This window comes from Sceloporus occidentalis, unplaced genomic scaffold (genome assembly GCF_023333645.1).
Source record: "Sceloporus occidentalis isolate IW3139 unplaced genomic scaffold, rSceOcc1.0.p SCAF_150, whole genome shotgun sequence".
Lineage (NCBI taxonomy): Eukaryota > Metazoa > Chordata > Lepidosauria > Squamata > Phrynosomatidae > Sceloporus > Sceloporus occidentalis.
In genome coordinates this window covers 1,346,655-1,358,892 of record NW_028317130.1, presented here as the reverse complement: position 1 = coordinate 1,358,892, position 12,238 = coordinate 1,346,655, and the positions used below count along the sequence as shown (strand labels likewise).

The 12,238-nt window shown below is 43.1% G+C and overlaps 1 protein-coding gene across 4 annotated transcripts in view; it reads right to left on the bottom strand.

Annotated features, from left to right (window-relative positions):
- LOC149280662 (protein Dok-7-like) overlaps window positions 1-12,238 on the bottom strand; it is a 54,451-nt gene that overhangs the window by 40,750 nt on the left and 1,463 nt on the right. For 2 of the 4 annotated variants that reach the window (XM_089500233.1, XM_089500236.1), the window contains exon 3: window positions 4,502-4,732. In XM_089500233.1, coding sequence (XP_089356359.1) covers window positions 4,502-4,732 — 231 coding nt within the window. Of the gene's footprint in view, window positions 1-4,501; window positions 4,733-10,833; window positions 11,010-12,238 lie in introns of those variants that run through there. The other 2 variants (XM_089500235.1, XM_089500234.1) reach the window with 2 other exon arrangements.

The window sequence follows — 12,238 nt, the reverse complement described above, 5'->3', positions numbered from 1 at the left end:
AACGCCGTGCCACCAGAGTGTCTTAAACCTGCCCACGTCTGGGCGATTGCCTGATTTCTGGAAGGCTTCAGGGCAGCTTCAGATGTGCTGCGTATAAACGATGCACTGCTAAGACACCCAGACGGTGGCTTTAAAGGGCCATCTGTTTCGACCCAAAGAGAACTAGTATAATAATCTGTGCAAAAAAGAAAAGAAAAGATAGAGATACAGAAGGCAACAACAAAATATAGAACAAGAGACCTCTTCTACAAAATTTAAGAAATCAAAGCAAAATGCAAACCCAAACCAGAAATGCTAAAGGAAAGCTCAGGGAATACATTATACAGTTGCCCCATCCCTTACATGGGCTTGCCTTCAGCAGACCTGAGCTCCAAGGTGTCCTCAAGTTACTTGAATCCTTTAAAAGTACAGCCAGTCAAATTTGTTTTGGACAAATTTCTGCATGCCATTTTTTTAACCAGAGCTGGCACCTGGCAATAACTTCAGCCACCACAGTTCATGAAGCAAATCAAGACTAGCATCTGCCATAAACATCACCATCTTACATAACTTATTGAGCCTTTGATGAAGCTTAACGTCCTCTTTGGGACCCAGAGAAATTAGGTCTGTAGAGCAACGAATAGCCACACTGGCAAACAGGAAGTCACTGAGGCAGCTCTAATGGCAAGTGCCAAAGCTTCATGCACCCTATGCAAAACAATGTCCACCCTCTTGTACTCAGGCATGTGGGTTCCTAAATGTGTCATCTCCATCCCTAGGGAATAGCAAGCCTGTAAGCAGTTTTACCACAGGAGTATCAATGAGGGGGACTCAATTTGTCCATCACCTTGGTAGGCATTCTATCACTTAGTAAGCAGTTTCCCCATAGCTAGGACCAGTCATGCTACCTTAGGATGATCTCATCCCCCTTCCATAACTTCTGCAAACACCTCAAGGAAGGAAACAACTGAATTTTCATGCTTAGCCTTAGTTCTGATTTCTAAAAACCCCTCCTGGTCATTTCCAGGAGCCTGGCTGCTGGAACTCAACCCCAGAAATTTCTCCCTTACACAGCAAAACAAGAAGTTGTCCAGAGTCAAACAATCAAAGTGATACATGCTTGCACCACAGATAATTCTCCCTCATTCCTGTCAGATGACTCCAAAGAACCAGAAGACTTTGCATCCTCTACAGATGTATAGGCAGACACATGCTTGGAGTTTCGTCTAACTTTACAAGGAGGAGCAACCCTCAAAAGCACTCCCCTCTGACCTTCCCGATCCTCTCCTGAGAGAACAAAATGTATGATGCATGATGCTTTCCAAGGTACTTTTCCACCTTGTGGCCACTAGAGGGCAAGTGCCTATTTTAAAGGCCTTTTCATGTCTTTTCTCTTGGCTCACAAAGCATCTAGCTGTTTGGTGAGAAAGTGAACTTTCCACCATTTCTTCCTCTCCATGAGCCCCTCCAAAGCCACAGCCTTTCTGGCTATCAGTGAAATCCATTCACACAACTGGAGCCCTTTCCATCAATAATCAAAGAGAGAAGAAAAACTGGGGTGTTCACCCCACTCACCTATGCAGCCAACTCTGTGCCTGCCACATTGATGCCGCCACCTTGTAGTCCATCTCAGACACTGAGACCCCATCACTCTCCCAAGGCACAAGCCAGACCCAATCTGGATCCTCTTAAGAAGTCTGTGTAGTCTGTTTCCTTTCTGCTCTCTGAGGGTGCCTTCGCAGCATAGGCCAGCCCTGATTCCTCATTTGAAGATAGATCTGAGCTGCATGTGCTCCCCAACCTGCGGAGACTGGCTATCAACACTAGCTAAGGGTGGAAATACTCTGGTAACAACACAAGCAAGGTTTTAAACAGATTAAGGGGCTGTACAGACTACTGCCCATTTTAGAGCCAGATCGGGGCCACGACAACCACACACCATGGCCCCAATCTTTCCTTTCCACAGCATAAAATGGAGCCACAAAAAGCAGCTCTTTTCTGCACTGCAGAAAGGGCACTGCAGCTTTTTGGTGCTCCTTTGGCACTGCGTTATGTAGACGCAGTGCCAGAGGAACGCCGTGACACCACACAACGTGTGCTGTGGCGTGTGGCATCACGCTGGCTTGGGGGTGAAGTTGAGGCATGTGCCGACTCCACCCTCAGACCGGCCAAAGATGCTCATCTGTACAACCTGTAAGTTCACGACTTACTTCCTTAAAATGTTAATTTGACTCAAATGGAATTTAAGGAAAAAGGGCTATCGTTTTGAACTGAGAAATTACATGTAAGAAAAAGGAAAGAAAGAAGTGCGATTTAACTCAAGAAATACAGAAGGAGCTTGTTAATTTTCTGGAGGAGTAGTTAATTTTGTTACTTTAATTTTTTTTTAAATGGAGTCAAAGGACTCACTTCCATGCCAGCAATCTCTGAAGATGCCAGCCACAGATGCCAGCGAAACATCAGGAATAAACTTTTCTAGAATACAGCCACATAGCCCAAAAAACCCACCAAAAAAACTATAAAAAATGAATTGTTATGAAGAAAAAAGACTTTTCTTACTGTGAAGTCGAAGGTTTTCATGGCTGGCATCCATCATTTTTTGTGGGTTTTTCGGACTATGTGGCCATGTTCTAGAAGAGTCAGGAAGAAACTCTTCTAGAACATGGCCACATAGTCCGAAAAACCCACAAAAAACTTTTCTTACTGTGGAAAAGTTCCATTTATTGTGGTGACCAAGAGGAGATTAGATAAGGAAATGGATGACGTGTTTCTTTTTATATTGCTGGGCAGATTAATGATATACAGCGGAGCCTTATCTTACGCGGGGATCCGTTCCGGACCCCCCACACAAGCCGAAAAACACATATGCTCGAGCCCTATTCAATATAATGGGGCTCGGGTGCAGTGGTGCGGCAGTGCACCATAGGCACATACACCACTCATTCTATTGCCATGCGGCTTCAGCGTAAACTGAAAGCCGTGTATAGTGCGCCCGCATATGGCGCAGGTGCACTGTATATTGATGATTACATTGTGAGCTGCTACCCTCTAGTGGAGACCAGAATAGCAGGCACGAATACCTTGTATGGTGAAATACTACCTCCTGGTGGCTGTATGAAGATTACATTTATAAAGTGGAGATTGTAAGAAATGTAGCCAAAAATGCCTTCATGGGAGAAATAGTGTTACTCAAAGGCCATATGAAGATCAGATACTGATGCAAGGAAAGCTACTGAAAGGAGACCATTGGTGGAAACTGTTGAAAAAGTAATTCCAGCAGAAATGACACAAATTATGGGAGAAAATGGAATTATTTAGCAAGGATATAATGAAACCATTTGAGAAACAAGATAAAAAAATTGAGTCACGAGGTAAAACAGGAGATAAGAGAAGATAAGTTAAAGAGGTAAGTAATCAATTGGGCAGCTGGCTCAGGATATAAAGCAAATAAATGAAAAAGCTGAATAACTGGAGATTAAGCCTAAATAAGATAAAGAGAAAAAATTACATATTATGGCTTTACTGGGGCTGAGGTAGGAAGAGCATTTTTTTGAGATTTACACTGATTCTGAAAAACCCTCAAGAAAATATTACAGAGAAACTGGTCAACCTCTTGAGAGAGTTTCTAAGAGAAAATAGGAGGAGATAAGATTCTGAGAGGGACGTAATTTCCAGAATCAACTTCATATTTGCACAATTTACTGAGAGATGTGATGCTCCATGTGATGAGGGGCAGTGCTATCGGGGTGTTCACAATCACCTGCCCACTCACATGAGCCTTACTTAGTCCATGATGCTGCCAAACGTCCACCTGTCCTTGACATGGATGCACAAGACAAGGGCGGGCCCAGCTTCCCCATGGCAGGGAGCAGGACCACAATCTACTTTATCAAAAAATCAATAAGAGATTTAATTCTATAGAAACATTTTGTGAGTAAACTGAATGTAGATGGAAGGGAAATGATAGTTTTGAAAGAGATATCTATGAGAATTTTGTGTAAGAGAGAAGATTACAATTTCCTTGCAGAAGAGTGGAAAGGAATTCCATTTATATGGGAAAATCCAAAAGGACTGGGTTTTACATTTAAGGGCCAAAGATTACAGCTGGATTTGATTCAGAAAGCAAGGAAATTTTGAAAAAATATAAAAGAATTTGAGGAATTTTAAGAAGAAAATAAGTTGAAAGACACGCTGAAGGAACAAGGAGAAGGACAACCTTGTGGCTGCAGTACTGATATTTAACTACTGAGCCAGCAGGGTGCCAAAACTTTTTTTTGATTAATGGAGATTGTGAAGTTGGTAAATACACTTGAGGTATAAAAATTGAGACTAGAGGAATTATACATATTTTTCTGAAAGGCATAGGTCTTTTTTGAGAATCAATATGATTTGGACATCAAAAACCCTGGTTACTTAGATTTATTTTTCATAAAAGGATGCTTTATTCAATGTAGTGGTCAATTTTGTACAAAGAGATAAGAGACGCAACATATGTAATAATGGGTTGAAAAGCAAATATTACCTTCACCTAGACTGTAGCGGATGCGTACATCCCAGGCATGCATGGTCTCCTTGTTCTCGAAACCCAGCATAACAACTTGAGTCAAGCAGATGATGGCAAGAGTGTGATTCAAACCCTCATAGAAGAGTCCAGGTTCCAAGCCACAAATGTCTTCCAGTGTTACACTGCTCCGCTCCTTCAACCCCTTTAGTCGTTCAGACTTCTCCTTATACACTAGCATGAGTAAGCAATCTGAAAGAAGGAAACGTTTAATCAAATAAAGTGTAAATACATTGCTATTTTTGTTCAAATAGTGACTGTGACTCTAAGATGTGTTTTAAAAGACTTGTTGTTTAGATACCTTAGATGTTGAAACATTACAAATAAGCACCATACACAGTGAAAGAAAGGAATAATTACAGGTGCTACATGTCTAGATGGTTCTGATGAGGAAATACTACCAGACAGTAAAAAAAGGAAGAAAACTAACTCCTCAAGAATAAAAGGGCAATCTGACATATCTTAAAATAGATTATTATCATGGATCTGCAGGTTAAGATAAAAACTACTTATTCTAACATTATTATTATTATCATTATTATTAACCTTTATTTATGAAGCGCTGTAAATTTACACAGCGCTGTACATACAATCTTTTTAGTTAGACGGATCCCTGCCCTCGGGCTTACAATCTAAAAAGACATGACACAGAAGGAAAAGAGAGTGGTGGAGGGAAAGGGTAAGAGGTCCAGCAGTTCCTCTCTACCTCCAAGGCCTGGACCAAGGCAGATGGACTGGAGGGAGGGCTTGGCTTCATAATGGATGTTTAATCTTCTTCCAGGGAAAATACATACTCTCAAGCACTATTGTTCTTCAGAAAAAAATGGGGGGTCACTTTTGGTATCTATTTTCTAGTTTTGTCTCTACTGACACTTCAAAGAGATAAGAGAAAGAATTCATCCTCATCCCACAAGCCTACTACAAAAGCACAGGTAACTGTTATATTTTAAATGCATAGGCTACTTTACTATGAAATGTCCATTAAATATATTTACAATAAAAATAAGTAAACATTAAACACAGAACTTCAATTTTCTTTTTTTTTCTTTTTGAGAATATCTTTATTAAATTTTTCCTCTATACATCTTTCATCAGAATCTTTCAAACCATAAGTAAAAGTATTCAAACAGAACACTCATTATCTTTTTCTCAGATTATGGTATCTATACATATTATTTAATCAAAAATATATTAGGTTTAACTCCATACTTTCCCTGCTTGATTCTCCGACTTCACGTCTGTTCTCTGCTTCTATATCCATTTTCCCTTTAAATTACATTTCTTAAACCAGTACTTTTCTATTGGTTCCCAGTCTTTTAGGTTTTTTTCCCCTTGTTTTTACTATCCTTAATCAACATTGTTAATTTATCTAGATCTTTCATTTCTATTGCTTTATATAACCAATCCTCAATTTTGGGTACATTTTTATTCTTCCAATTTTTGCCAGAAGTAACCTGGCCGCTGTAATTAGGTATAGGAAGATTCTCCAAAGTCTATGTTCCAAAGACCCCCCCTAAGAGAGATGTCATGTTTAATAAAAAAAGTTCTGGCCTGCAAGGAAAATTAACCTTGAATATCTCCTGCATTTTACTATGTACTTTCTGCCAGTACTTCTTAACTTTTGGGCATACCCACCACATGTGCAAATAATTTCCTGTTCTTTTCTGGCATTTCCAACAAGTATTATTGCTCAACTTGTAAATTTTTACTATCTTATACGGAGTGTAGTACCAATGATTTGCAACCTTGAGGTAATTCTCTTTCAAGTCCTGCGATACCATAAACTTATTAGTCTTCTCCCACGCATTCTCCCAATCTTCTATAGCAATAGTGTGCCCCAATTCCTGGGCCCATTTGTTCATATTATTAGTAATTATTTCTTGCTCATATTCTCTGTTTAGCTAAACACAGAACTTCAATTTTCAAAGCTCTCCAGGTAACCTCACAGGCATAAAAAATAAATATCATAGAACAGAAGACCAGAAACATTACAATAAACTAGTGAATTGAAAAGGCATTAAAGATTTAAGTTTGAAAAGGACTGAAGGAATAAAATTTGCCTTGTAATAGACTCCCACAGTGTAGGTATCACCTAGGAAAATCCTTATTTTTTTTATAGAACAATCACATAAGTGATAGTATTTGCACCCAAGTCAGCTTCTCTCTAGATGAACATGACTAGCAACTATGGAGGTGCTCCTTTCTATGGTACGCTGGACCCAAGCCAGTTAAAGCTTTAAAGGTAAAGACCACCACTTAAACAAAGCTCAGGGACAATCTAGTAACTAGTTTAATTCATAAAGAACTCTACAGTGTTCCAGTCCAGGGGTTGTGCAGTCAGAAGCAACTTTAGATGGAGGAGGTATTACAAAAAGAAGTAACACATGTGTGTGTGTGTGTATGCACTCTCTCTCTCTCTCTCTCTCTCTCTCTCTCTCTCTCATACACACACACACACACACACACACATACACATATATAGAATAATAAAGGACAAAGTTTGTTGCATACCTTCTTTCATGGAAATTTACAAAAATTTTGTTGATCAGAAATCTTAATCAAATAAATTTATTGTTATGTTCTATCAGTCTAAGTAACCTTATGTTTCATATGGGGGTATTAAATATCCCATGCTACCATACTTATTAATATACATTTGCCAGTTATGAAGGGGTGAGAGTTGGACAGCAGAAAAATAGAAGAGTTGGGGTCAAAGTGGAAGGTTTAGCTGTACAGATTCCGTAGACCTGTCCCAGTCAAGCCCTTTACAACTGAGCGCCTGCATTCTCATACAGCTGAACTTCTTGAACTATTTTCAAGGTCCATATTGACTTAGAAGGATATACCTGGTAATAGCTATTGTTTACATATCTAGAAATAATGTAATGTTCAGGAATATTCCCAAGCAGGGCTGGGCCAAACATGGAGGCAGAGAAGCAACTGACACTCCACCTAACTGCCCCAAAATGTTTCCTAATACCCAAGGCCAGCTGAATATTTCAGCATCTGAAACAGAAAATTCAACGAACACTGCTCTTTCTCCTTGGCAGTAAAATACAATGAAAAAAGTTTAAATTATTATATTAATAACTCACCGTTTATTTCTCTTTAATGATACAAAAAATCTGCAGTCTCACTTTACCCAATGATAGGGGCAGCCCTGTTCCCAAGCTTTTTATGGAGGAATATGACTACTTTGCACCCAGACACCCACACCATATTAGTCTAGATCAACACAACCAACCACCACTTGTTTAATATTATCTGGACTTAGGATCTTCATCTAGTCCTTTGTTGATCTCAGACGGCATTCATGGAGGACCCTGCCACACCTTACAAATGAGGAAGAAACAGAAACAGTGTCATCAGCAAACTGGTGGCACTATCCAAGAAATCCCCAAGGGGACCATACACAGTGGTTTCACACAGATGTTGAAAAGCATGGAAGACAAAATAAAATCTTGTGCAACCGAAAAGACTAGTTTCACAAGGAAAGAACAAGCCTTCCAGCATTATCTTCTGAAACTTACCTGAAGGGGGGGACACAGAAGCACTGCAGATTGCAGCTCCCATTCCATACAGGCTTTCCAGAAGGATATAATTGTATGTTTGTTATTTATTTAATTTATATTAACATAATATGTTACATTATATTATGTTGCATTATACTGGGTCCCAATATGGAACCCAAAGCAGCTTATAGTACAAGCAAATACAGTTAAGACAATGTTAAGCTTTAAAAAAAAACATTAAAAAGACAAAAAAGGGATGACACCTAAATATTAAGAAGAATTTCCTAATGATAAGAGCTGTTTGACAGTGCAATACACTCCCTTGGAGTGTGGTGGAGTCTCCTTCTTTGGAGGCTTTTAAACAGAGGCTGGATGGCCATCGGTTGGGGGGTGCTTTGATTGTGTACATGGCAGGGGGTTGGACTGAATGGCCCTTGTGGTCTCTTCCAGTTCTATGATTCTATGAATTGAAAAAATATTTTATAAAATTATCTCCAGGCTATGTGTATGAGATGTATATGAAACATAAATAGATTTTGTATTTAGACTAGTGTCCCACCTCCAAGATATTTTGTATGTATGCAAATACAGGTATTCCAACATGCAAAACAGACAAACCATCAAAAATTCCACCCACACCCCCCAGAATCCAAAACATTTCTTCTCCAAGTATTTCAGTCAAGGGAGACTCAAATTGTACTGCTAAAGCACTTTAGCACTTTGACTATAATTCCCATATAGTGATAAAAATGGCTAAGTGGTAAATTATGAAAATTAGTTTCTAAAATGTTGTATGAGACTGGTTATAACATGTGATTGGAGGGAGGAAGAGTAAGGAGCGAAAAAAGCAGGTGGATGTGAACTGCACTGGCTTACTTCACTGCAGGTGATGTCACCAGCCCTAGTGATGCCACTGCCCCAGGCCCTCTTGTGCGCCACCATGTAGCAGAAAGAGAAAAGGCCTTGCAGTGTGCACTCATCACTTGAATTATGCACAATGTAACTATCTTCCCATCCTGAATTTTCAAGGAGCACCCCCAGTCGCCTCTCCTTCCCCTCCACCTCTCCACACATTTATACGGGGCTATAGTTCTCTGGTCTTTGGCATGATGTTCCATGTCGTAGATCCAATCTTAGGGCCCATTCCCACTGGAGGAATAACCTGCATCCTGATTCGGCTCTGTCCCATTATGTTAATTGATTCCAAAAGGCCCCTCGTTCCCACTATGAAAATGGGGCCTGTTTGGAATCGATTTTTTGGGAGAGCACGCTTGTGGAGCTGGGGAAGACAAGCAGTGCTTCACCCCTTCACCCAGTGCCCCCCCCCCCCGGACTCTTTCGGAAGGTCTTTCCCTCTCCCTTTTTCTCTTGCTTCCCTCCCCTCTCTTCCCTGTGTTCCTTCCTTCCTTCCTTCTCCCTCCCCCCTTCTTTTTTTTCTTCCTTCCTACCTTCCTCCATGGCTTCCCCGGAACTGGCAGTGCTTCCGGTTCTGCTGCTGCTGCCGCTCACCCCATCCTAGCCAGCGTGGGGAAGCCGCGGAAGCCTGGCAGCAGCACCAGAAGCTAACCCCAGGGAAGCCGCGGAGGCCCAGCAGCACTGCCAGAAGTGCCGCCAGCCCCAAGGAAGCCACAGAGGCCTGGCAATAGCACCAGAAGCACCGCCAACCCCAGGGAAGCCACGGAGGCTCGGCAGCAGTGCCAGAAGTGCCGCCAGCCCCGAGGAAGCCACAGAGGCCTGGCAATAGCACCAGAAGCACCGCCAACCAAAGGGAAGCCACGGAGGCCTGGCAGCACTGCCAGAAGTGCCGCCAGCCCCGGGGAAGCCACAGAGGCCTGGCAATAGCACCAGAAGCACCGCCAATCCCAGGGAAGCCACGGAGGCTCGGCAGCAGTGCCAGAAGTGCCGCCAGCCCCGAGGAAGCCACAGAGGCCTGGCAATAGCACCAGAAGCACCGCCAACCAAAGGGAAGCCACGGAGGCCTGGCAGCACTGCCAGAAGTGCCGCCAGCCCCGGGGAAGCCACAGAGGCCTGGCAATAACACCAGAAGTGCCGCCAGCCCCGGGGAAGCCACAGAGGCCTGGCAATAACACCAGAAGCACCGCCAGCCCCAGGGAAGCCACAGAGGCCTGACAATAGCACCAGAAGCACCGCCAACCCTAGGGAAGCCACGGAGGCCCGGCAGCAGTCCCAGAAGTGCCACCAGCCCCGGGGAAGCCACAGAGGCCTGGCAATAGCACCAGAAGCACCGCCAACCCCAGGGAAGCCACGGAGGTCTGGCAGCAGTGCTAGAAGTGCCTCCAGCCCCGGGGAAGCCACAGAGGCCTGGCAATAGCACCAGAAGCGCCGCCAGCCCCGGGGAAGCCACAGAGGCCTGGCAATAGCACCAGAAGCACCACCAAGCCCCAGGGAAGCCACAGAGGCCCATCAGAAGCTCCGGAAGCACCACCAGACCCTGCGAAGCTGCAGAGGCCCGGCAACAGCACCAGAAGCTTGTTGTTGTTGTTTTTTAAAGAAGGAAAAACTGCCAGGTATGAAAAAAAGAGTACAAACAACATTCTTCTTTCTTAGAATCAGAGTTGGAAGAGAACAAGGGCCATCCAGTCCAACCCCCTGCCATGCAGGATCTCACAATTAAAGCATCCCTGACAGATGGCCATTCAGCCTCTACTTAAAGACCTCCCTGGAAGAAGACTCCACCACTAGCCAAATGTTCCACTGTCGAACAGCCCTTACTGTCAGGAAGTTCCTCTTAATGTTGAGGTGGAATCTCTTTTCCTGTACCTTGCATCCATTGTTCCAGGTCCTATTCTCTGGAGCAGCAGAAAACAAGCTTGCTCCATCCTCAATATGGCATCCTTTCAAATATTCAAAGATAAGGGAGACACAACCTGTACCAGAGACAGAATTAGCTAAAGGGTTACAAGAGACAGGGGAGAGAATGGATGAAGTAATTGTTACCAAACTGGAAAGGGTGAATAAGAAAGATGTTTGCTGTTTAAATATCAGGACATTTGGCAATAACATGTAACCTGATAGAACAAATGCAAGTATTAAAGCCAAGGAGTTAAGTGAAAGCTGTCTAGATGAAAGGCAAGGCACACACAGACAAGTTAAAACTAATGTTCAAAATACATGGCTGAGGGAGGCCAACCACTAGCCAGGACTGTCCAACATGAGAGTACTTCAAAATTAAATCCAACATGTGAACATATACATTCACACTCACAGCAATGTATATACACACATTCTTATTATGTGTCTTCAAGTCATTTGTGACTTATGGCGACCCTAAGGTAGGATGCAGTGGCCTAGTGGTTAAGACGCCAATTCTGATAATCAGAAGATCGGAAGGTTAGCAGATCGAGGCCTGAGTGCTGCATGAAGGGGTGAGCTCCCGTTACTAGTCCCAGCTTCTGTCAGCCTAGCAGTTCGAAAGCATGCAAATGCAAATAGATAGCTAGGTACCACTTCTCAGTGGGAAGCTAACAGCATTTGGTGCAGTCATGCTGGCCATAGGACCACCAGAGCAGTCCTTGGACAACGCTGGCTCTTCAGCCTAGAAATGGAGATGAGCACTGCCCCTAGTCATTTATGACTAGACATTCATGTCAAGGGACTACTTTTACCTTTTTAAAGGTGGTGAACCTATCACAGAGTTTCTTGGCTAGACCCTAATTTAGCCAAATGGAGTGGAAATCCATCAACCTCTTTAAGAAACTTGCCCTGGTACAGACAGACATCTTCTTTCTCAACAAATGCAAGCAACAGGTTGTCATTCCTAAAAGCCTGAGTACCTGCACCTTCATGTCCATACACAAAAGATTTATAATTTGTATTGACATCCTCCCACACCAATGGCATGTACAGTGCACCCTTGGCTTACGCGGGGGATCCGTTCTGGACCCCCCTGCGTAAGCTGAATTCCATGCATGCTCAAGCCCCATTGGAATGAATGGGGCTTGTGCATGCGGTGGCGTGGTGGCACGGGCACGCCATGGGCGCACGCCCCATTCATTGCAATGGGACACGCTGCCCCTTGCGCCCCTGCGCGGCTTCCCACATATGGTTGAAGCCGCATCTGACGCGGGCGCACTGGTTTCCACTCCACTGTATGCATCTGAGGAAGTAGACTGAAGTCTACAAAAGCTCATGCTGCCAACTTCTTTCTTTCAGTTAGTCTCAAAGG